The sequence below is a fragment of the Melopsittacus undulatus genome, chromosome 1, assembly GCF_012275295.1.
Source record: "Melopsittacus undulatus isolate bMelUnd1 chromosome 1, bMelUnd1.mat.Z, whole genome shotgun sequence".
NCBI lineage: Eukaryota > Metazoa > Chordata > Aves > Psittaciformes > Psittaculidae > Melopsittacus > Melopsittacus undulatus.
Genome location: NC_047527.1, coordinates 138,642,326 through 138,668,994, shown reverse-complemented (window position 1 = coordinate 138,668,994; position 26,669 = coordinate 138,642,326). Strand labels below are relative to the sequence as shown.

The 26,669-nt window shown below is 40.2% G+C and overlaps 1 protein-coding gene across 1 annotated transcript in view; it reads left to right on the top strand.

The window, feature by feature from the left end:
• The first annotated feature begins 19,835 nt into the window (after positions 1-19,835).
• CREB5 (cAMP responsive element binding protein 5) overlaps positions 19,836-26,669 on the top strand; it is a 209,781-nt gene continuing 202,947 nt past the window's right edge. Inside the window, exons 1-2 of the mRNA XM_031044999.2 lie at positions 19,836-19,901; positions 22,968-23,061. Coding sequence (XP_030900859.1) covers positions 19,848-19,901; positions 22,968-23,061 — 148 coding nt within the window. The 5' untranslated portion in view covers positions 19,836-19,847. The remainder of the gene's footprint in view (positions 19,902-22,967; positions 23,062-26,669) is intronic.

Here is a 26,669-nt window from a genome sequence, read left to right as displayed (position 1 = left end):
AAAGTCATATTCAGTCTTGCTCCTATGACTATGCAGATGAGTTGCTCAGTTCAGGTCTTACTCCTATGACTCTGCAGATTTGTCTGAAAACCTCACTTATTTGGTAGTCTAAATTCTTTTATGTTGCAAGTACTTTCTAAAAGCTACCTGTGTCTTCCTTTGTTTTTTAAACTCACTTCCTTGCAACTATCCCACTAGGCTGGTTGCTGCTATGGTTTTAGTATGTTCAGTGCTGACGATTGGTGCTAGAGGATTCTGTTTCTAAAGTGAAACTTCTAAAAACCGGCCTGAGATTTCTTGTCAATGCAAAATGACATAGAATACTTCTTTAATCTTCTGAACTTGTGGAGCTTTATCTATGAGCCACAATATCATCTTCAGTATACCTGCTGCAGTGTAGACTTACCCACACCTGCAGTTTCTTTGAGGTGTACCTTCTCCAGTGTGGACTTACCATTGGGCCACAATCCCTTCAGAGGTGTACCTGCTGCAGCATGGACATAACCACGGCCACAGATGCTTTGGGTTGTCCTGTTCCCACATGGACTCATCTACAAGTCAATGTCCCTTCAACTTGAGTCCACACTGGAATTCCAGCCTGTCCAGTACAGCAGCACAGAAACAGCAGCGATGTCCTGGCCATCAGCCAGCCCAGGCACATCACTGTTGCTGTTATCAAAATGTTCCCAGGCACAGTAAGGTGATAAGCAGTACAGCTAGCACTGAAAGCAAAAAGCAGCCACTAACAAGCACTAGACTCTAATATACGGTAAAGAAAGTAAGCCTCATGGTAAGCACAGGAGCCTGACAATTAATAGCTGAAGAGCAATAACAGCTATAAATTTGATCTAGCACATTCCAATCAAATACATTATCTTGAACCCTTCAAGCCCCACATTAGGTGCCAAAAAAGACTACTGTGGATTGACCCCAGCCTGCGACTAAGCTCCACACAGCTGTTCAGTTACTTTCACCTCTGGTGGAATGAGGGAGAGAACTTGTGGGTTGAGATAAAGACAGTTTAATAGGTTGAGTGAAAGCAAAGCAAAACAAGGAATTAATTCAGCACTTCCTATGGGCAGGTGAGTATTCAGCCATCTCCAGGGAAGTCAAGCTCCATCACACATAACAGTTAAGTGGGAAGATAAGCTCCATTACTCTGAATATCTCTCCTTCCTTTTTCTTTCTCTTACTTTACATTGCTAAGCACAGTGATGGCCTGGGATGGTTTTTGGTCAGTTGGGATCAGCTGCCCTCTCCCAACTTCTTTTGCATCCCCAGCTTACTCATTAGTGGGGTGGTGTGAGGAGCAGAAAAGGCCTTGACTCTGTGTAAGCACTGCTCACCAATGGCTAAAACCTCTCTGTATTATCAATACTGTTATCAGCAGAAATCCAGAACATAGCCTCATCCTAGCTACTATGAAGGAAATTAACTATATCCCAACCAAAAAACAGCACAAAGATCATTTATGCTAAGCTTTTTGCAACTGAAAACTTATTATTACAGCAGTTTCTTTACTGCGGATTTCCTAAAAGTTTTTGTTTTCCAAATTATTTCTGAACTTGCTTTTCTCCTGCCTTTGCCGAACCTGGAGACTCATTCCAGTTTCAGAATCGATAACATTATTGCTATTAGTCAGAACTTGTTTGGAAGGGGGATTTTTTCCATATTCGCCTATGCTCCTTCATGGCATTGAACACTTGGAAAGTCTTGGCCCCTTTTCTGAGCAGTGTTTCAAACCCATTCATGCCAAAGGAAGAAAAGTAATTGGCTAAACCCAAGTGATCATAGTATCTTTTTCAGCAGTCATTGTGTTAATTTTCCTTGAGGGACTTCTCTTTGGATTGTTCTGTAACTTAATTAAGACAAAGAAGTAATCTCGGTTCAGCAGCTCTCTCTCTGGTTATGGAGGGGCTGCTCCTTTTCTTATAATGAATTTATCTTTTTTTCTGTTGGTCCACCAGAAGGCAATTGATATTTTTATAAATTAAAGACAAATGAGGAAAATGCAAATATTCCCTGGTGCTGGAGGGTTATATTTCCGGGGAGAAACCAGGCCAGCAGTGACTTTCAAACTTCTAAATCTGTTTTATGTGGTGTATAAGAGATTGCTGTCATCACCCAGATGCAGGAAATACCAGTGCTGGGCTTAAGGGGGACAAAGTAAACTCGACAATGGACTGAAAAGAAAAATAAACAATCTACCAACCATTTTTATAGCTTGTTTTTTCTCTTGCTTTAACAGTAACGTTCACCTTCGTTTACCAGAGTTCTGTGAAACATCTGTATCAAGCCTTAAACTTGCTTGACCTTAGTTTAGGTTCAAGGTTCAATATATTCCATGTGCATGGATGATTTTACAAATCCACAAGAGCTCTGACTCTATGCAAACCTTTTCCGTGTCCCAGATTTGGCCTCTTTCTCGCTAAATAAATCCAAGGACAACTTTCCCTCTCTGTCTTTCTTTCTCCAAAGATTGCTGCAGGGGTGCCCTTGGGGCTTGCAGGGTGTTACAGGGCTTAGGAATAAAGAGGGAAAGTTGCCTTAGAGGATGAAGTCAACATACCATAACAACTGCCCTGGATGGAGTCTTTTGTAACTTGAAGAATTTAATTTAAAGGCTTCATTTTGCTAAATCTTCCAAAACAAATGGTTCAGCATTTGTATAGTTTTAAAATCTGTACTTATCTCATTTGTAAAATCGGAACAGATCTCTAAATGGCTCTGAGCACGTCTCCAGGCTGAGCAATTTCTTTCCTGCAGCAGCCTAGCTGTATTTCTTCCCAGGGCTCCTGTGGGTTACTTTAGAACTACAGAACAAATAATCACATGTATAGGGTACAAAATTTGGGTCTTAAAGAACCTGGTGTCAGCTAAACTATAAGGATGGAAACAGAAATTAAGTGTTATGAATCTGTTACAGTTTCCCAACACAAGTTATATTGATAGCATTGCCATCTAACTCTATTTAAAAGTAACTTTGGTATGCAATAGCACACAAGCTCAAGCAATATCTAAAAGTGATCTCTTTTACAGCTATTATCTGAACACAGGTGAAGTTTGGGTGAAGAAGGATGAGTAGCCATGCTTGTTTTCAGTGGTTTAGACAGTCTCTGCACTGAATTGTCCCCATAGCATGAGATACCCCAATCTGTTTGGGATCCTGAACCAAGGTCTGCAGGTACTCAGGTGGAGAGTTGTTTTTAAGTGACCAGGTAGGTCACCATGTGCAGGGTGAAGCACTATCTTCCCCTGGGGTGGTGAGGGCTACTTCCTCTTGCTAATTCCAGCTAGTCCTGTGGCCGGGCAGTGCCATGTGAATGGAAGTGTTGAGACTGGAGCCAGCCTTCTGCTCTGGTGGCAGCAAAACATGATCTAGATGCAAAAAAACATGACCCTTCTTTGCCGCTTTCTTAACCTATCACTTTCTCTCTATTCTGTGCTTGAAGAATATGAATAGCAGCAGTGTCACGCGTTTCTATTTTTTCAGTGTACTGTTACCCATAGGTTTAAGGGCACTGTACAGAGAGGCAGCCAGCATCTCCCTAGCTCAGACAGCTGTGGTAACTTTGGGTGTGGAGGAATGGGTTTTTCTGACCGCATAGAGGCACTTGTGTGGTGTCTGAGCTAATCCTCCAGGCTTCTTTCAGAGTCAGCAGAGAGAAATTGGCAATTCTAGCTCATCATTCCTTTTCCCTATATGGATGTCTGCGTCAAGTGGATGGTGTTCATGTGCCCATTTCTCTCCATTGATTAAGGATGAAGCCTGGGATGATGGAGATGCTGAGGACGCTCAAAGTCAAGTTTGTGTGAATCACAAAACCCAGAAGCCTCCCAGATTTGTGTGGCTGGGCAGATTTCTATCTGGAAGGGGCATATCCACATCAGCAGAGTTTTGTGTGTGGATTAGTTAGCCCCACTGAAAGACATGGCTGATTAATTCAAGAGTGATGTTATGCTGGTATTACTTCCACAATGTGAGCTAGTTATCTCTGCCTGGCTCTGCATAGTGCTATGTAAACAGGCATGTTTCCCCAGAATCAGCTCAGGTATACTGTGTGGCCCAGGCATAACTTTGTGAGACAACAGACTTAGAAGTTAGTTTGTGATTTTACATACCTATAGGCTTGTTGTTAAATTACAGGCTTTGCTTTCCAGAGGGCAAGAGTTTTGTTGAAGAAGCACATAAGGCACTGGTATTTGTTCTTCTTGAAAATGCCTCCTTGCAGGCTGGCAGAAGACAGTTCACCTCCTGTAATGACTTTGATGTCACGAGATGCAGGCCTTATTTATCAACACACCTTTGGGAAAACTACAGAGCCCTCCTGCCCTTTCACACCCCCCTCCCCCCCAATCAGCTCAATTTTTGCCTTGAAGTAACTAAACTTTTCAAACAACTGAGGTTTATGGAAGAGGGTTTGTGGAGCTGTGATAAAGCACTTCAGGCTGTAACTTACACTTGTTTCTGAAGGTTCACTTTTATTGCTTTAAAAATTTCTCATATGATCTCATTTTAGAATTGGGTACTTCAAAGGTTGTTCAATCCATGTTCCTTCGAGGCTGCCTATGCAGCCCTATAATTTTTTCCCATGTTCTGTTCTCTCTCTATTTTTTTTTCTCCTCCTTTCATCCTTATTAACTGGAAAACACCAAAGGGATTTTCACACAAGAAAATGAGTAGCATTGCAATATTCTAGCCGTGCTTTTTTAAAGTTACTTTACAGTCACAGTCCATGATGGATATGTGTTTTCACATTCATGTTCCTTCAGCAAGTGCCTGACCTAGTCTTGCTACCCAGCCACACTTATGGCAATCTGCAGGTAGAACTGTTCTGGTAAAGCCCTCAAAAAGGGGTGATTTAAGTAAGATTTTCTTTGCTTCCTTCTCTCTGCCCTCCAAATGCAAAGTCACATCTAATAGTGAAATGGGCTTGACCTGCCTTGAAACGGGGATCTTCAGTACTATGAGGTTTGCCTGAATTGTGTACTCTCCATTTGAAAGTTGGAATGGCCTTACTAAGGTTGCCCTATCAACTCCTGCAAAATGGATTTTGCTTTCAGTTGCATCATATGAGTGAACATAAGAACTGATTGGAATTGTAAAATGCCCTAAAGACTACATTGGGGATGAAACCCAAATAATTTCATAATTTTCCCCTGAACTCTATCACACAAACACTCTTCCTAAAATATTTTTTCATTGTGGTTTCAGTTTTCTTTTCCCTTTTTCAGTAGGAAAATAGGAGAATGGGAATGAGGTTGCCAGAGAAAGCCATTAAGAAAGGAAGATAGAACTTTCTCCAAAAAATTGAGTTTCCTGTTAGTATGAACGACCACAGTGACTGATTTTTTTTCTTTTCCTTTGCTCTGATAACTACCAAAGTGATTCATTTGCTCCCTTGTACACCTAAGACTGGAATATATAAAGAAAATAGTAGAATCTACACAAAAAGCTAAGCATTGGTGCTAGAAGCAAGACAACCTGTAAATACTTCTCACAAACAATTGAAATTAAATAAATTTTCAATGTATCAATTTTCGCTCTTTTATGTTTGTTATAGCCTAGATAATGCTCAGGAAATTTTTTCCAGGTCAGCATCAAATAGAAGATGCAGCCTGTATCCCCACACACGCTTTTTGTTATTTGTGAAATTACACCAAGAGAAATATTTGTATTTTAGATTGGTTAGGTAGCCCAGATGTTCTTTAATGAATAGGGATATTTGGTGCTTTTCTTGTCATTGCTTACATGATGGAGCTAACTTCTTAGGTCTAAGCCCAGCCAAGACAATACTGAAGGTGTGGGTGAAGTATCAAAGTGCCTCAGAGAAGAACCTTGTATTTTAAACACCGTAACAACAAAAAGTTTAAAACACATAGCCAGATGCATGCTATGAACTAATAAAAAAATGCATAAAATAAATTGTTACATATGTAAATGCAAAATGAATGGTCCAAGATCAGAAGCTTCTTCACGTGAGACTGAGGCAGTGTGTGAGAAAGGACACCGTGATGGGGGAAGGAGGGAAGCATAGCATAGGCGTCTGCTAGAAGAGATGGTTGGTAGTCCTTTGAAGGAGGCTCAAGATAGTCCCATTTGTTCTCAAGGCTCTCCAAACATTTCTTGTTCTGCAGAATTATTCAAAGAATTGTATATTATTATATGGATGATCCAACCAAAATGGGTGTTAAGCATTCCATTTGTTGATTTTGACACGAGAAAATGTAGAACCAAACCTATTAATAATTGCCTGTAACTGTCCTGACAGAAAAATCTAGTAGTATTAATATTTAAAAAGCTATTTGTGGCATTAATAAATGCAAAAGCAAGACTGAGTATCTAAAACTGTTCATATAAATAGCCTTCTCTGTGAAGAAAACCTAGCCTTATCTATAAGAATACTGGATAGTATGTCATGCAAAATTGTGACATACAGACAAAATTGGAGCATACAGACCTGATGGCCTTCATATTGTTAGCATATACTTGGAAATGAGTATCCTGCAGTAATACATCTTTCTGAGAACTCCTGACCCTCCTCAGGTGCCCAATCGCTAGCAGATGGTGCACTGAGAGGATCTTTCAAGCATTTAGGATGAAAGTGTCTTTCAAAAACTGCTCTTTAGTTTCAGATACTGAAGGCCACAATTGTAATCCCTTTCTTGGTTGTAGTCACTGATATTATTAACCTGTAAAATCTCCTTTCACAGAAATTCTGCCACCTGAATGACACTGTTATTCTGTGATTATATTGCCTCTATAGCAGGTACTGTGAAGTATTGGTAGATCTGGTCAGTTTGTACAAGATATCCATAGCATGTTCGCTGTACAGGCATGTAGATGGCAATGAAATTAGTGATTCTGTATGCAAAGACCATGGCTCTTTGGGTTTTCTGTGTAGTGGGTTATAGTATCTATATTATTAGGGAATGTAAACACTTACATTCTGATTATTTTCAAAATAAGGGTATATTTTCACTGTCCTAGTACAAATCTCAGTAATCTGTTCCTGCAAAGGGAGGAGAAAGGAATCACATATATATATGTATATATATATATACTTGCTGGACCACTAAAACAGCTTATATATTAAATCCTCTTTTTAGAAATGGAGGCAATTATATGTTGAGATAGGTCTTTACATTTTTCAAAATCCTATTTCAAGTTCTCATACAAAGAATTCGTTATTCATAACTCCCTGCACCCTAGTTCAAAATGACATACGTTATATTAATTAAAAGCGCAAAAAGCCGGATCAGTCTATGCAGTCCAGTCCCAAAATAATGATCTTGTAGTTAAGCAGTACATTGTAACTATAAATATATACATTTATTTCCTGGCTTTGTCACCAACTTTGCATGACTTGGGATAGACCATGTAAGCTAGGATTTTTTACTACAGGTATAGAATCATAGCATCATAGAGTCAATTAGGTTGGAAAATACCCTTTAAGATAAGATACTTAAAGCTCCTTGCAGGTAATTATAATTTGGGGCATCTTTAAGGTCTGTTAAAAAAAATATGTCAGTCTTCAGATGTGTGCTCTTTAGCCTCTTGTCTCTAATTCTGGCACAGTATTACATCTTCGTGTCAGAGAGAATACTGAGAGAAGAATGAACAAAATAATGTGTATGCGTCTGACCTTTTCTTATTTGCTTACTTTTAAAGATAAATATTCCCTGAAGGGATATGATGGGAAGAGGGTGTGTACAGTATGAGTAGAAAATGAAGCCTCTGAAAGTATTTCTGATTGGACACCTAAGAGCTGGAGGCGCTCAGTATCACCACTCGCTCGTGAGAACCTCAGCCAAGATTTTTTCATTTTTCCCAGAAGAGCTATGGCCAGGATGGCTGAGGCTTGAAAGCTGTGTATTTACATAAGCGCAAGTTACAAATCTGTGGTTTTTAGAGATGTTTGAATTTCACCGCTTTGCACTTGCAGTACATTATAAGTTGCTGTGAGTTGTTCGCAGATTGTGAATGTACAGCCTATGGAGAATTGCTCCTTACTTTGTCTCCTTCTCTTTAGGAAAAGTAATGTTTTTTTTTTTGTATGTGTCAGGTTTTACTATTCTTGTTTGTAGTTGTGGATTGGTCACTGCCAGAAATCTGTGGCTAGTCACTGGCTGGGAATTGTTTTATTTTGATATACTGCCTCCTTAACAGAGGCAACAATCCATGAGCCAGAAAGGCTGGGGTTTTTTTAATGTGATACAGTGGTCTTCTGAGAAGAGTTCTGGAGACTTTGGTATTGCTGAGAGGTACTTGCAGGCCTTTCAGAGGGAAGGAAATGTCCCTTTGCACACTCCTACCTACCCCACATATTTGCACATGCATACAGGCACCACATCAACTTGTTCAGCGCAGAGCTCTCCTCAGTGTCTGCAGAGCAGATCTCTCTGCTGTCTACCTGCTCCTGGGAGGGTTTCCCATAGTTTTCATGTGCATTTTTGCCTAATGACAGTCTCTGATTTGATTCATTCTGGAAACAATACTCAGCCCCCTGCCCAACCGCTGGTAGCAATTGGCTTTGCAGCAGCTCTATTAGTCAAGAGCAAAGTGGCAACCCACTGTAAGATGTCCTCTGCTTGTCAAGTGGCAGTGGAGTAATGACTACATTTATGTCCTTTACCTCTGCGTCTCAAATCTCTCATTCCTTGAGGCAGGACTTGAGGTTTGTCTAGACATAAGTACACAGGCTGTACCTGTCTGGGTTTGTTGCAGAGCTCTGGATCCAGCTCTGAACTGCATTGGCTTGGGAGTTCTCCCAAGGGACCAGTAGCTGAGCAGCCTCTCCACCATTACCTTGGGCTGTTTGACCCCATTGGACCCCTCCATTGTAGACCACCAGGAAAGCTGTATGTCAGGAATCATGAGGGTTAGGGGGGTTCCCTGGAGGCTGGGACCTCAATGGGCTCCTAAGGGTGACAGGGCAGGATCCATCTCAACTCCTCAGCTAGGACCAGTGCAGCCAGGGCAGCCCAGCCCCTGGCACTGGCACATCCATGCCTACCGTGGGGCTCCTCTGAGATGCTGATGTTTGAACTGGTTTTCTAGCTGTAGAGAGGGAGGCAGACTTTTGTTTGCCTTTTGCCTCTTGCATTCATCAAATGCATTTACAGGGTGTTGTTAGTGCAGAGTAGTTGTTGATAATGCAGAGAAGCTCCTCTGGCTTTCACAAGTACCTCTGTGACACTCTCACTTTCCTTGGAGTCACAGGGAAGACAGGGATCACTGCTTCTGCACTCAGAGAAGGCATATATTTGCAAAAAGTCTTTGAAGTCCTGTGTTGGATTCCCATCAAAGTTAGCCCCTCTCTTGGGTCCAGTCTTGTAATGATTGAGAAGCTTGACCCAAGGGTTGCAGACACATTCAGGGTGAAGGGGGATGCCAGAGCAAAGCTGTGGGATCCACGGGAGGGCAGGGTTTGGTGTTTTGTTTTGGATGTCTGTCAAGCAGTTTATAGCCATCCTGTGCTCTTTCCAAGTCGGATACCTGAATCGCTGGACACATGGTCCTCATCCTTTGCTCTGGTGCTAGCTGGAAGGAGCCCTTTGGTACTGTGGGGGACTGTGCCACTGGCCTGTGTAATGGAGGGAGAGAAAGGGACTCCGGCACTCTGGCACTGAGCCTGCCTGCCCCTGGTGTCAGCTTGCCTCTCCCAGCGCTTTTGGCTCCAGGTAATGCCTCCTGATTTCAGAGCCTGCAGCAGGGCATCACTTGTTGATGATACGTGCACTGGACATGTCCTGTAATGTCACTGGTGCGACTTCAGGTACTCCAGGTGTCTGAGGATAAAATACCTGCCCCACCCCTCCCAAAGGTTTTCATTAGCTTTTGTCAGTTTTTCTTCTGATCCATAATTTTACCTGTTTGATAAGATAAATCCTCCAGTGTGAAAAAGTTTCCAGAATAAGCTGGTTGTAATGTGTAACTAGGCCACCAAAATGCAGAAAGTTTTGTTTTAATATCTGCAGCTTCCCTGAGAGTATCTTTTTTTCTGAGTTACTAGTTAGTTCAAGAAAATCCTTGCTTACTGCTTTACCCTTTTAAAATCCAGTTGTGCTGTGCTATATTCTATGCAAAAAGCAAGGATGACTTGGAAACAGCTTTTTAACCCTGTTTTAAAACTCAGAACCTCTTCTTTCAATTAAGGTATTTTAACAGTAAGTTGACTCCATCTCAGTTTTACTAAAAACATGTGGATAAACCCAAATTCAAATGAAACTTACCCAAAATATTTTGCTATGTTGCTGTTAGTAAAACTTGCTAAATGACAGTGAGAAACAAAGTTTCTGATGAGAAGGTGTGTGTATTGGAGATTGCCAGTAGCTTTGTACATACAAAGTACTGCAAATCAGCCTGCCCTTGATTTGTCAGGGCTGAAAAGCAGTTTTTAGTTCTTAATGTCTAATAATCCCTAGTGCTGAGTACTGCCTGAGGGGACATGCATGCTGCCAGTGTTCTCAGCAGAGATTTATTACCCCAGAGGATTTTATCTTATCCTAAGGATGGTGAACGTTGAAGGTTCAATTCAGATTTTTTTGGTAATTTTGAAGAAAAAGAAGTTCCCAATTAAAAAACCCAAAAATCTTAAAAAATTGCAACTAAAAATCAGTGAAAGTCAATAATTAATGGCTTGTAGCTGATTTATTAATGGCCTCATTTTTCTGTCTAACGCAAGTCCTAAGCTGTCTTGTATGTTAACTATAAAGACAATAAAAAAGTAAAAAGCAAGTTTTCCTTAGTTTAGAATAATTTGAAATACACAGAATTGCAGAGTCTTATCCATAAAATGTATAAAGCTGGTTTGCAGAGTTCTGGTTTTGGGATTATTTTATATAATAAACCAAAAGGAAAATTTGGGCTGGCAGAATTTTCAAAGCTCGCGTTAGAGCCCCTAACTACTTCTGGTATGAAAGTCAGCTAAGCAGCCTTGTGTTGTTGTTTCCCCCAGGATATCTTTTATGCTTGCTTTTTTTTTTGTAGTTCCTTCCCCTTAGAAATCCGAGTGTTTATTTGCATGCAAGGTAGGTGAATTCTCGTATCTATTTGTGTATTGTAAACCAAAGCAATTAGCATACTGCAGTTACAGTACACTTAAAAAACAAAACAACCCTTCAAAACCTTCAGTCAATATTATTCCTGGAGGGAAAACTCTTAATTAAATTGTATGCAAACTACAACAATACACAAAGTTGTTTGGTGTTTAATAATAACTGTTGGGGGCGGGGGAAGAGTGAAAAAGTAAGTGTAGCAGAGAGCTTTGCATGCCATTAACCCAAGGATAGAAATGAGGTCAGCCTTTGAAGGGACAGACAACACACTTATCTGCCAACACTGGAAAGTCCCAAAAGATTAGCTTATTTGCCAGATGTTACTGGGAGTTCATCATCGACACCCTCTGCTTCATGGTCTTCATCTCTCACCACAGTTGCAGTTGCCTTTTCTGCCCTTTGCAGGCTTCCTGGAGATCTTCTCCAGTGCATAGCACTTGGATTTTTTCCTTGAAGTAGTACTTTTTTTGTTTCACAGCAATAGGCATGAGGAACCATCCTAAGTTGTGAAGATGATCTGAAGACTCTTTGTTTTTCTTTCATACACCCACAATAATACTCTTGGCATAGGAACCACTGATGTGAAGCCCGGTGACTTTTACAGCCCTGGGAATGGTGCTGTGTTTGTGAAGGTGTTTCTAGAAGACTGAGGACCCACCTCACTTAATACTGTTAGCTTTTGGGAGATGAGTAAAAACTGAGGCACTCTGATAGCCTAAACATCTTCTTTTTTATCCCTTTGCCTGGAAAATAACAGTAAATACAATTTTAAGCAGAGTTCTTATATTATTAGGCACTTGGTAGGGCACTAAATACTGTACTGTAGGGCTGGCAAGTGTGTAACCCACTAAAATTAGTAGCAAGAGAGAGTGGGTGCTTATCAAATCTGTGTTAATAATGACTGTAAGAGCCTGGAATGGTGTTCTCTGCATGTATTTTCTCCTTTAAATCTTTCAAGAGTTTGGTAGTAAATATAAATATTGATTTCAGCTAATGGTGGTTTTAACCTATGTATGCACATTCTGTGCCCCAAGGGACTGTGTCCCAAACAGGGAGAAGACAAGACTTGCTCATAAAGAACAGAGCAAATATGTTTTTCCTTTAAATTCCTAGCTGTTAGTGGTTGTCTCTTGAAGCAAGATTCCTGTGTTACTGCAGTTGTTTTGCAGTTCCCCCCTCCCTTTATGCAGAGCACTTTGTGAGATGGACAGTGTGTTGAGTAAGGGCAGATATTATCATCACATAGATGCTCCAATCCAACGAATCTAAGTGTTGAAGCTTTTGAGGTAGCTAGTGGAGAGTCCTTTGTAGAAGACAAATTAAAGTATCTGTTTGAATCATGGGTTAACATAGCTCTTCCTTTTCTCCCTTCCTGCCTTCCTTGCCTTCCTTCCTTTCCTTCCTTTCCTCCATTCTTCCTTGCTTTCCTCCCTCCCAAACCCCTAAAGTCTAACTTAGCCTTCTAACATGAGCACTGAAGTTGAATGCCTGATGATGTAAACAAGAACAGCATTAGTTCATGTTGAGATAAACGTGAAACTCTGATGCTGTTTGACTGTCCGTAGACACTTGACATTCTCCCTAACATTTGACATGTTAAGTCCATAGACGCAGATACTAGTTTTGCTTCAGTAGGTCCGGGTTAGCTGTCGAATTGCCATTACTGAAAACCTGACAGAAAAACTGCATGTAGGGAAAGTGGAGAAGTGGTACAGGTGTTGTTCCTGTCAGTGTGCAAAATATTCATTGTCAAATAGTGCCTTTTCCTTGCATTTCTTGGCTTTGTGGTTATATTGCTACAGCTTGTGCTGCTGCTGCTGCATATTATGTGAAGCAAACCTCTGTGCTGCCAGCGAGGTTACAGCCTGGTCTCGTGTCATTTCAGACTTGTAACTAGGGAGAGCAGGTATTAGGGTGGTTCTGCAAATGCCATCAATGGGGGACAGTTGCAGAGCTACAAGCCTGGGCTGCTTCCAGGTCAGGCTGGCCCTGTTTGGCCAATAGCAGAGTGCAAAACAACCACATTATTCCTAAAAGTGTTTTTCCAGACTTGAAGTAATAGCCATCTTGCCCTATAAAGATCTGATTTCTTCTATAGAATATTTCTGTGCTGAGATAACTTTCATGAACTGTGTTTCAAAAGTGCTGGTTTTTCTTTTCTCTGTGTGTGTGTGTATGTGTGTGTTTCTTTTTTAAATCCACTCTTTACCTCCTTACTCCCATTTCCTCTTTTTGTCTTCTATTGTCTGTGTTTAGTAACTGCATGGTTATTTCCTTAAAACAGCAAATCCTTTTGCCCTATACCAAGTAAAGCCATGATGGGTTTCCTATACTGAAATGGACAGCCCAAGAACCGTAGGATAATCATTTTGACTAGTGTATTTTCAATAGTTTCATCCAGCATAGAGGGCAAATTGTGCCCTCTACTAAATACTCCATCTTGCATGGATGATACACAGTATTGAGTTCTCAAGCTGCTGTTACGTGGGAAGGCAGTAGGTCATCTGGTTTCTATTTTGAGTTTCTTTTCCAGAGGTATCCTTTTACTCCCTTCCTTTTCCTCAGCCCAGTCCCCAGTTGTTTGCAGTCCTTACTTCCACTTTCCTTATGTTTCATTTCCACTTGTGGCTCCTTGCCTTCAGGCCTTTTGTCTTTCTTCCTCTTACTTCCTCCTCTCCTTAATTTCGAAGTTTTACAAACTTCATTCTTGTTCCCTTTTGAGATTTCCTATCTTTGCCCCTTCTTTTTTAAATTATCCCAGCTCTGTTCTTACTTTCTTGAGAAGAAAGCACCTCTACCTAAGCAGAAGAAAGGCAGGAGGCAGCTATTTTGTTTAACTTGATAACAGAAATGGTGGGGTTTAGCAGCCGAATGCTGAGTGGGAGAGCAGAAACTCTCTCCCCTCTCAGCTTATCTGGGGGTGAATGAGTATACCTGGAAGAGAGATGGGACAAAACTTTAGGACTGCTGGGGAGCCTTCCCAGCTCTGGGTTTTGCTCAGGGAGAGGCAGTAAGCAAACCGAGTGGCTGTTTGAAAAGAAGTGGGGTGTCTGGCATCATGAAACAAGAACTTCTTTGGTACTCCTTTTACAAAAAATCCTTAAGCAAGCAACTCACAGGTGGCAAGGGGCTAACTACTAATGAGGCACCCCCACCCCGTGCCACACAGGGTGCTTGCTGCTGGGCGGCTCTGCTGCCAGCCATGGGGAGCGGACTGAAGGCTGCTTGATGCTGAGGCAATTCACACATCAACCACTTTTTGAGAGCATTTGGCTCTGCCTAAGGATTTATGGGGCTCTCTTCTTTTAAAACAAATGAATAAAGGCCCAAGCTGAGTGTTTTTCCACATATAAATGTCATAAATGCAATCACAAAACTTCACTGGAGTACCAGTGAGGGCTTGAGCCCCAGCTCAAATGTGCATCATATTAAAGTCCTTCTTGGGGACTCCAGACACAAATTGCTTTCCAGCATCCAGAACCATTTGGAAATGCTTTAATCCTGAAACGAGGGGGTTTCTAATGGAAATGCTGACAGACCCTTCGCTGTAGCAGCTGAAGCAGGCAGGGCTGTGATAATGAGCCCTGTATGTGTGCATGTGGAAAGCATGATGCTAGATTCAGAAAACAAGTTCTTCCACTGAACAGGCAGCACTGAAAAAACCCCCATGCACTGTTTCAGCACAACGGTGCTTAAAACTGGCTTTGCTTATGCAATGGCATATTGGGAACAACTGTAGGCATTAACCCTGCATGTACTATGCTTCCAAAACCAACAAGTCTTAATAGCACTTGTAATAAAACTGTAATTACCTAAAAACAGTGCTGTAGTGAATAGCCACGGCTAACAGTTTAAAATGCTGCATATACCAATGGGGTTCTTTAATATTCACGAGTGCAGCACAACCACATCTCCTCTCAGATTTTATACATCGTGGCCATGACCCTGAAAAATAGGTGATGCTTCATTTATTGCCCATGTCCCTGCATACAGCTGCTAACGCTAGCGACTGTGTGTTTTGTACCTGTATTTGGAAATCTCAGTGACCTTGGTCACACCAGGCTGAAGAAACCTGTCTTGCAACCATGTGCACAGGTGATTAATTTCAACATACAGGTTGCTCATAAGAGTGTAATTACTCACTTGTGCAAATGGCAGGATGGGTGCACTGACCTGTATTAGACACATTGTAGTGTATACCTCCCCATCGGTTCTTTTTCACTGTTAATCAGAGGGCTGAAAACCTTTCAGCATTTAGACAGCTTGAGGTTGAAGGCTGAAATGTCACTTTTAAAAGAGGGTTAAAAAGGTCACGCAGCTGCAAATAATAATAGCCCAATGAAAATCAGATTCTTACTGCAACCTCCTTCAAGAATAACATTGAAACAGGAAACAAGCCTGCTTGATGTTTTTACCAGTATGGCAGTAAGATTACTGCTGAGTTTAAAAAGGGGCAGAGAGAGACAGAAAGGAGCATGCTTTCTTGGTGGTAGATGTTAAAACTATTTTTCTGATATAGAAAGGATGATCGTGGGGCTCTGCAAAATCTCCTTGAGGAGCCTGAGGATGGGGGGTACTTCCCTCTGGATGCTGCTGAGAGGGAATGCAGTTTCTATGTTCTGAGGGGTTTTCTGTTTTGTTTTCTTTTTATTTCTTTGTCCTGCATTCCTTGCTGTGGGCTTCAGTTTTATTAATGATAATTCAAAATGTTTAGAAGTATCTCATGGAGAAATCAAGGAATAGAGGAAAGTAATTGGCTTGATGCAGAACTTGATGCAGAAGCCTTTCTTCTGCATTTTTGCTTACGTATTTTTCTAATTAGAATACCTTGACTTCTTCTGAGCAGAGTGATATTTCAGGAGAATGGCAGGCTACACCATTGTAGCAGATTTCCTCACTTACACATTCTGCCAATAAGGCTCTTTACGTGGTCGCAATAGGGCAATAAATGCTGACAGATGTTGTTAACATGTCTATTAAAATTCAGTCCCCTTTTCTGCTGCATAATGCACTCATGCCTATTGTTAATAATATCAGAACTAATGCTGACATATCAATATTAGTGCTCGCTTATATTTATAATCTTTATTTGGTTCTTCGAAGAGGTCACAAAGTTGCAATAAATTAAGCTATTGGTAACAGAAGTAGAAAATTCAGGCGTGAGCAATTTTTGAACTTTTCAATCATCATAGATTTGCCTGATACTCTTCATGTACATTAATTGCAGGAGTCATATATAGTACCAGGAGAGGTGCGCAAGTGTAACTTGAATTTTTAAGATCACAAAGGTTAATAAGCACTTTAATTTAGATGGAAAGGCTGCTTTGATTTATTTTTATTAGGTGAAGTCGAAATGCTGCCACTGGTTGCCTTACTTCCTTCATGTATGCTGAACCACCTGCACATACTGTGGAAAAATGAGACATGGGCTGTGTGGCCCAGCAATGCATGAGCTGTGTTAAGTGAACTACGTGCCAGAGGCAGTATGCAACTGTCTATATCCTGAACTGAAGGATGGGAGCTGCATGCCTGCCTCTTGAAAAGGATGCTGTGCAAACTGTGCTATGCACAACCAAAACACCTCTGTTGCTGAGAGCTCCCATCCTGCTGCAAACCTAGGGTGAGATCCTGTATTGCTTGTGCATAGAATCATAGAATAGTCAGGGCTGGAAAGGACCTTAAGATCATCCAGTTCCAACCCTCCTGCCATGGGCAGGGACACCTCACACTAAACCATGTCACCCAAGGCTCTCTCCAGCCTGGCCTTGAACACTGCCAGGGATGGAGCATTTACAACTTCTCTGGGCAACCCATTCCAGTGCCTCACCAACCTTACAGTAAAGAATTTCTTCCTTATATCCAATCTAAACTTTCCCTGTTTAAGTTTTAATCCATTACCCCATGTCCTATCACTACATCTGCATCTGCTTGTGAAGTTCAGCAGGAATGGGGATGCAGGAGGGTCACACAGCCCAGATTTTCAGCTGCTTGTTTCTAGTCAACATTCAACCCTAAATCTTGAATTACTGCCATAAGAGAGCCAAGCACCAGACACCCTCTGAAAAACTGTAGGCAGAAAGCAGCTTCTTTCACTCTCTATTGTAAGAGAGTCAGTAGTGCTACAGTCACAACTGCAGTGGTAGCATCGCATGTAAATATGAATTCTGCATGGTGCAATTTCTCTTGTACTATCTGGTAACATGTTATATAGGTCAAGATATGCTAGAGAGTATCCTGGAGGGCAAACATGATACAGCCATTCTGGATTATTACTTCTTTTCTTGTTTTTTTTAAGTTTAGTGTCTGCAAATTGCCTGCAAAGAGTGATTCTCGTGGGAACCAGCAGTTACATTTGTGGTAAACTACTAGACGGTGAATCTGACACCTTTTCAGAGCACTGTGAATAAAGCCCAAGTCCATGTTTTCCTGGAGTCAATCCCCATGCTCAAGATTCTAGTCCTCATCGAGTATGTTATTTTGGTGCTTAATCCATGCTTATCTATCTAGATAACCTTGAGAATAATTTATTTGTTATCAGAGCATGCACTAAAGGATTTAGAGACTAAAACTCAAGCTCAGGGCAGGGAGGGAAGTCTTAGACTTGCAACACTCAATAAGAAAACAAACCTCGAATAATTCCTGGTAATGTTTTGAAATTCACTTGGACACTTGGGACCAGAATTGTTGTTATCTTGTTTTCTTTAACTGCGTCTCATCTGTTGTTTTGCTATTGAAAATGCAGTTGTCACTCTCCCCTGAGGAGGGGAAAAAGGGGTAACAGAAACCTTTGGCAGTGCTTCAGTTGCAGGAGTAATTGAGATATCAGATAAAGCCTTTCATTATCCACACATAGCTTTTTTCCCCTCCTTTCTTTCTGTGAGAAGGTCTTTAGGAAAGACAACATTCCAGGGTCACATCCCATAAATAGAGGTGGATTTAAAAATCAAACTTAGCTGGAGGTTTTGGTTTTGTTTTTGCGGGGATTTGTTTGTTTAGTCAGTTATCTCTCTACTGCTTGTGTTTCTTTCAGACAGGATAGCATAGTTCAGAGCATTTTTATTGCTTCACCTCTGAAGAGCTTGTCTAAGCACAGTCTGGAACTGAAATAACTGAAATTAGAAGTAATTTAACACCTTTAGTTATTTTAGTATAAGACTTTATGCGAACATAGTCTTTCATTTCTGATTATGAGTATCCTATTTCAGTTTAACATAGCTGTAAGTTAAAACAAAACAGGATATGAATAATCTTACAGGAATAAATTGGTACAATTTTAGTTATTTCAGTTCTAGCCTCGTGCAGATAGATAGGTTAATCCTGACTTAGGGTCTTTCTTGACATTTGATTGTATTTGGTGCAATAAATCACTTGTCTCAGGCCAGATGTTAGTAGAGATGTCCACATCAAGAAAATCAGTTGAGGCTAATTATTGCCTTTAGGGAGTAGTGTCCTTGTGGAAGCTAAAGGGCAAATAAAAATAGAAATTCTTAATTTCTGGATGCTGCTTCTGGGAATCAGCAGAGCCAGGTAAAGGGTGCTCTGCGCTCTGCTGCCTTTTTTTCTTATTTTATTTTATTTTATTTTATTTGCAGGCATTTGTAGCAACTCTTCTGAAATTAAAGCTTTTTGAACAAGTATGAGTGTGGTGAGGATATTCCTGATAATAGGAAGTAATGAGTTGTAGTTTTACAAAAATGACAGCAGGGTCAAGTAATTTTAGCACTTGTCCTGCTAATTTTTGTAGTTTTAAAACCAAGTTCTGCTTCCCCACCAAGGAATTTGTCTTTGTTTTATGAAAAAATAACACAAACACAACTCAGGTGTTTAACTAAGGGGGGCTGTGGAGAGGCTGAATTTTAAGGGAATTTAGAGGCATAATGCAGAAGTTGTATGTTATGCACTGAGGTAGGCCAGTTGCTATGTGCTAGCATGTAAGGCCAGTTGTACCAACAGGCTCAGAACATTTCTGAAAGAAGTGACTTATTTATTTTACATCCTAAAATGTTACTAAGAAATCATTTTGCTGATGCTGGTTAGGGACACTGTCATAATATGGACACAAATTCAGCTGTGTTAATGCATTCAGAGGGTGAATGTTTCCTCCTTGGGTTTCATTTGAGACCTGGGAGTTCTCCACCAGGCTTTAGCACAAGGTTACAGGACTGGAATAGCCATTGGGAAGCTGAAGTTTTAGGCAAAACTTAATTTTTCAAGCTCCTGAGGCTCTGGTTGACCTTTTAAAGGATGGGGATGAAGAGCTATCTTGTGTGTATAGAGAGCTTGTATGTAATGTGCTGATGTTATTAATATCAAACAGTATAGATGAAGAACTTCAAAAAGTGGATTCTTTCTCAGAAGTAACCTAGCTGTCTGGTTTTAATGTTGTTCAGCAGGAACTGAAGGAGGAAAGGTAAAAACCCTTAATCTGAGATATTTCTGAGTAGACACGGTCTTACCTAATAACAACACTGAACATATGTTTTTTTCTGAGGCAGATTTCTGCTGTGAAAGCCTAATAGGGTTTTTTTTTTCCTTCCTTCAAAGTAAATATGTGCTCAGGAAGAAGTAATAAGAACTGAGACTGCAGGGAGCCTGCTGAATATTAGCAAATTTAGTACTCCAAGGATGAAAACTTTGTTTCGGTCTGTTTGGGGAGTTTGAAATCAAAGCACAAACTGTGACAATTGTATGTTGCATGTATGCGTGAAGTTTAGAACGTATATATTCATAGGTTCCCTTTCTTTCCCCCTCCCCCTTTTAACATGTAGATTTATGAGGAATCAAAGATGAACTTGGAGCAGGAGAGGCCTTTTGTCTGCAGTGCCCCAGGCTGCTCACAGGTGAGTGGAGTCAGCGGTGATATTAATTGAGTCCTCAGCACTAGCTCTGGCTTGTATAATGCCTCCTGATATATTAACACATGTCTAATAATAATGAGTGTGTTGGGGTTTTTTTTTCAAGTCATCCCCCTTTCTCTCTCCCCCCCCCCCCCCCCCCCCCCCCCGTTCCCTCCTTTACCCCACAAGATATTATTACAAAATATTTAAAGCAAATACAACAGATCGATAGTCAAAAGTGAGTTGGTAGAAGTGCTTCTCCAGCTGCCTCTGTGCCTCCCCTCATCCCCAGGCCTAATGTTTCAAGACAGGTATTGCAAATTCTTTTAGCCCCTAGCAAGAGGGCAAGAGAGGACACACTAGACAGGGCACATTTGTCTGTTCTGCTTAGATGTATGGTGGAATACACTATGTTTCTTATTGGATGTGGTAACCCTCCTGCTTTTTCTTTTTGTGTTTGTTTAAATACTTTAAAACAATTCCTTATTAGCCTTTTTTTATTTTTTTTCTCTCTGACATCTCCCTACAAAATATTTCATATAGACAATGCAGCCTGTAGATAAATTCTGCCCCAGCATGTACATTTGGGATTCCTGTTGACTGGTGATCTGCCATGTGTCTCCAAGGCTATGATCTGACTTGTAATAGTAGATGTTTAATGATCTTAAAAACCTGAATTGACAAGGATTTACCTACTAAGATTTTGAATTGGGATTTGTGTGTTGTTTCAATGATTTTGCATTGGTGAAGGAAGTTCCCCCCTTGCAGCAATGAAGGAAGTTCCACATGTGGCACTTCTCTCCCTAATTCATATAAGTGACGAGTTTGTGTGTAAAATCTTCAGGCAAGGGCTTCTTTTGGGCTTTTGCCACAGGCTTCCTGTATGCATCTGATTCAAGTGATTTAGCCTACCAATTTCCCAGAGCCGTCCTCTCATAATGAGGGTAATATTTCCCTGCTTTAAATGTATGTTGGGAGTTTTCAGCTGGCTCACATTTTTACAAGACTTTAGGTTCTTCTGGTGGAATTATGGGTGACTGTTACTGGAGTTTAGATCCTGATTTTGCCAAGAGCTGAAATAAGGAAAGGGAGAAGCCTGAGGTCTGGTTAACAACTGGCTGAAAAGCTTTACATTAGGGTGCATCTTTTGGACTGTCCTTTTGATTGAGGATTTGTCACTTCAGACCTTGACATGCAGAATTAAACTTTCACCATTCTGTCACAGAGATAGAATAAAAGTATCTGAGTTTTATAGTCAAGCTTTATTTACCTTTTTTTTGAATCTTAAATCAAACTTCCACTCAAATCAGTGGTCTTGGGTGTTTTCATGTCAGCTATTAATTTATTTCCTCGGTAGAGGAGAAGCTGATCCAAGCAAGTTCATTTAGGTGTTTAATAAAGAGGAATGGTTGTATGCTGGGACAGTTTGGAGAGACAAGAAATGTAGGTGAAAATAATAATTTCTCATTTCAAGGCATGACCTCCATTTATTGTAAATGACGACTTGACAGAAGTGACTGGTGACTGGCTTCTCTATCAGCCAGTGCAGATGTGTATTGAAGGCTGAGGGAGCTGGCCTTCTGCATAAGGGAGAAAGTAGACTTGCAGAAAAGAGAGGAGTCTGGGCTAGAGGAACAGCTTCTCCTCAGTTCCCCCATGCTGTCTCTTAAGCTGGCTGATTTCACCCTGAAGACAGAGCGTGGCATCCGTGAAGGAAAACTCCATTTCCACAAGAACAAAACATGTTTCTTTTCCCCCCTCGCAATTTCATTGAGCAAGGTCTTTCATATATTCCTTTTGTTCTTAACATTAATTTCTAGTGCTGCATTTCTTCCAGATGAGTAAGCAATGAACCAGGATTTCAGTGAGGAAAAGGTCTTTGGGACTTTTTTTTTTTTCCAGAGTATTCATTCCCATTATTTATGCTGCTTTGTCTATGGGCTTAGAGAGATTTTCAGAAGGTGTAACATACTGCAACTATTTATACTATAGCCACAAGCAAAGTCACTGAGCCAAGAACATACTGTATTGAAAGCATTAAGTCACTTTAACTCTGTTGCTGCCAGTTTTCTACAGCTTCACGTGTACCTGTTGCTTTAAAAAGCTGCTTTTTACTATTTTATTTTTTTTTCCTCAAGCTTTGGTGACACAATTTTTGACCTTTTGCTACTCCTGAAATAACCTTGCTGAAAATGTTACAGAGCAGAGGTCTGTGTACGCACCTCCTGGTGAAGGAAACCTAACAGAAGCAGTCTGCTCCTTGAGCCCAAGTGCTTGAACATTTATTCAAGCTTGTCTCTGTGTTATTCAAAAGAAGCTATTCATTGTTATCAGACTGTAAAACAAACTTAGCACACTGATTAGTTTCTTTCAAAGCACATCTCTTCACCTTCTCTGCTTGACAAAGGAAAAGAATTTCATTTAATATCATAAAGGGTCATAAATAGTTGTTATGTCCTGAGCACCGTTGCACTGCCACTTTGAATCAAGTCAAAGTGTCAGAGGTTTCCAAAAGATGAATTTTGCCTGAATACAGTTGTGTAGGGAAAAGCTGGCTTGATTATTTTTATTGCTGTTCCGCAGCTACAGATTGCAGAAAGACACAAAAGCAGAAAAATCCAGTAAAGTGATTTAAGATATGCTGCATTACTTTGCTTTTGCCGTGGGGTAAGAGCATATACACCAGCAGTTATCGCAGATCCTCAGGCACGTGGTGACTTGTGAGGCTGTGGTAGCTGGAGCGGGTGTTTGAGACCCTTAGAATCCCAAGCTTGGTCTGCAACCTTTTCAGGCAAATGCATGACACCTTGCAGTTTGCAACCTCATAGAGCACTGCAGCAAATAAATTTCTAAGTAGAGAACAGTGATTTGTTGCTCATGCTCACTTGCATTTTCAAATATTCTGTTCCTGGTGCCATTTGGACACATTTCTAGCTGGATACATTTCTTTCTCTCTCTCATTTTTAAATTCTGTCCAATGCCAAAAGTTTATTAGAGAATTAAATTCTTCTTTGTTTTTTTCCTTTTTTTTTCTCCCTTCCTCTCTCTCTCTCTCTGTTTGCCTGACAGCGTTTTCCAACAGAGGATCATCTGATGATTCACAGGCACAAACATGAAATGACTTTGAAGTTTCCTTCAATAAAAACAGATAATATGTTATCAGGTAAGAAGACATGAATTCAAGAGTCAAGATAACTATTCAGGTGATGTTGAAAGCATGACTCCTACTGGAAAGCTACTGGCAAAATACCTCCAAGATTGGTTTTAAAAAGCCTCAGCTCCAATTAAATAACAAGTAGAGATGGAATAAACTAGAATGCCTATCTCTGACAAAAAGACAGTTGCCATTCTTACGTCTTCCCACAGGTTTGGCATGAGAGGGAGAGAATTCTCATTGCTGAACCTCAGCCATGCTGGCAGCTCTATCACTGACTCCCGTGTCAACATGCCAGTGAAATATAGGCACTTAAGTGCATGTCACCTGGGAGCCCAGCAGTGACTGTGTTAATGAAGTGCATTTGTACTGTTCCTACAAGACTAGCTACTTAAGTCTGACAGGCTCACTTCAGCAACTGTAATAGGCCACATCATATGAGCCACCTTTATTGTGGCTTAAGACCTGCCCACTGTAAATAGCCATAACCAGAAAAGTTAACCAGTGAGTAATATCCAGTACTCTTCCCCTAAAGGTAACTAACTCTCTCTGCACTTCCCTCATTATACACAGAGGTTATTTGGTACTATGTGCAATTACATCCTTCGGTTTCTTACGCAAGTTTTTCTTATATAGTCTTTTCATGCTCTTTTCTGAGTAACCACACATCAATGGCTTGCTGGCATTCAGAAAGTGCTGGGGAAAGCCAAACTAGCTTTAATCTCATCGCTTCTCTCCTCTCCTATTCCTTTTCCTGTTGTATATTCTTTGGGCTATAGTAATGCATTATTAAGAATAATATCATTGGGATTTTTCAGGTTTCAAAGTAATTGTAGAAAAAATCTATGATGCAAATGTACATATGTTAACCAGTGTTTGATATTTATCTTTTGAAATGGGCTTCTTCAAGGTAAATTGTGCCATTTTAAGTGCAAATACATGATGACTAAAGGGTCTACAGCAGACTGACTCTTTTATGGATAAAAACCTTTCATTTTAGTTGAAATGATAATTGTGTATCAATGGCTTGCACATATTTTATTTGTTGGGGTTTTTTTGTTTGTTTTTTCATTTGTTTGGTTTGGTTTTTTTTTTTTTCTTTTAGTTGGGACTTTAAGGACCACTGAGAAATCAACCAGACCTTGTCCCAGATAGAATTTATTTCTCTCTTACACTTATAAATGCCTTAGTAGACTAAGTTTAGAAAAGAACAGTACACAGCACATTGAAAGCACATTGAAGAGTAGGGATTGTAAAGTGCCTGTGTGCCGGCTATGCCCACAGAATCTTGTGTCTGCAAGCACGAGTGAGAAAATGCTGCTCTTGCGCTTGACCATGTCCTCTGGCAGTGAAACTGCTTGAGGACATCTATGCTGTGGGCACATTCACTCTGTGAAAGTGCTGGCTTTTGTTACAGCTTTTGCTCGGGGCAGTTTCTAAGGAGTATATTCTGTCATCAGGAGTCCCCTGGGTAGAGTAGCTCTGTTTATGTTTGACAACTTCTATGATTTAGCTGTCCTGCTCATTCCAACGGGTTGCTTTCCCAGGCAAAAGGCTTTGACTGGCTTCTGCCACTATGACCATTACTGGAGTCCCTAGACCCAGAGTTAACTAACTAAGTATAAAGAAATGCAGAATTCTGTGGCCAGAAAGGCTCCAAGATTGCTTGTGACGAATGTATTCTTTGTGCTTTGTGCATGGCAATCCTTTGTAGTAATAAGACAGTGAAAAGCTGCAAGTACGTCTGACTGTGATGGCCTGGCAACCTGGTATCGCCATGCATTGATTTTTCTTCCTGTGTTTGTTTCCTGGATTTGTTGGGCATTTTGCAATCCTTAGTTTGGAAGCATCATAGATCATCTGCTCTCTGCAGGGAGACATTGAAAAATAGTTGTTTCATTACCCACCAAAACCCTGGGGAAATCTAAATACCTTAAAGTTTAAGATGTTTTATTCTTGGATTTCATAATGAAAAATTAATGATATATGGGGAAAAGAGACAGACTTTTCTCTTAGACATTTGTCTTCATGTCTTCCTTCTTGTTTTTTGCATTTTTGCTTATTTGCCTTTATTTTCTTTTTATTTTTTTTTCTGTCATCAGTAGGTTCAAAGAATTGCAGCAGCAATTGCCCTGTAACAAACCAGGTGTTAGTGTGGGGTTTTTTAACCCTCTTTTTGTTAAGCTGCCTAGCAGCCAGACTTTCTCCTTTTCTCCAGTATGTTGCATACTATCTTTAAATGTGTTGTATTTTATCCAGTCATTATTAGTAATTATGGGCTGTATGCATTCAGGTGACCATTAGAATTATCTACTCTGCTTCCAGTCTGGAGTGAGAATAATACCAATAATATTTAACACACACACACACACACACACACACACACAAGCATATATTCTATAGACTATTATTGGAGGTAGGTGCTAGAACTGAGGGTCTGTTGGTCTTGTACCAATGTCTTAGCAACTAAGCAAAATACTACTTTGGAAGTAGGAACTTGTTTCTTGTGTGAAAGCTGTGCTGAAGTCTGAAATACCAGTTTGTAAGTGAGAGGCAAAGTTATATTATATGTAAAGTTATATGTTAGGTAGGTGGTATTAATATTTAATAAACATGATTCTGTAACCCAATTGAAACTATTAGTGTTATGCTGCTTTATCAGATATGTCTACCCAAGAGTTGACTTGTTATCAATTAGCTCTACTATTTTTTTTTTCCATTTTTTCATGCTGGCTGAAGAAGAATAAATTTTATTACATCTGGTGATTCTAGAACTAATTCAGATATTCCAGGTACCTACATTCACTAAATAGCTTTCTGTTCTCTCTATAAAGGGAAGTGAAGTCTGCCAAAGGCATTTCGTTAAAATTCAAGTGATTTTTTTATTGGATAATTTGACATTACTTTTTTTCCTCTCTTTTTTTTTATCTTTTTTTGAATTAATGTTATTTGTTCATTTTTTTGTATATGTATTTTTTTTTCTTTTTTGCCTGTTAGAAGGTCTTGATATAGGTATGGATAGAGAGTCACTGATGGTTTCCATTTCCATCTTTCCTAGCCAAAAAAGAGCTGTTTCAGATAACACAAAATATCTTCTGTAAGTTTTGCATGCTAGTCATCATTGCAGGAAACTTTGTAGCTAGGTTGATGACATAAATGTCATCTTTTTGCTGTTGTACTAACTGAAGATTGCAGTGCTTTGAAACTCTGTAATACATTGTGTGTCAAAGCTTTTTTGTTTTAACACTGAAATAATGTGTTAATCCCTGTGGGCCAGATTGTTCCTTCCAGGTAAGTACTAAAAGCCACATGGACCTGAACTCTGGGAGCTGGGGGTATTGGAATTCCTGTGGTATCAAATTTGGGAAGGGGTGATACCATACCACTGTTGGATCAGGGGAAGTCCTTCCAAAAGTGCTGATAGCAGATGCAGAATTATCTATACAGAAACCTTGTTTTTTCATTATAGTATTTACTGAAATGCAAACCATTCTAGATTTTTGGTGGTAAAGCAGACTGTGGAGATAGAAACATTCTTCTCTACATGGAAAAGTGTATGTGCCAAAAGTAGTGCAAATTTATTACTTTTCACAGGTAATGCTTGTGTCAGTGTGGTA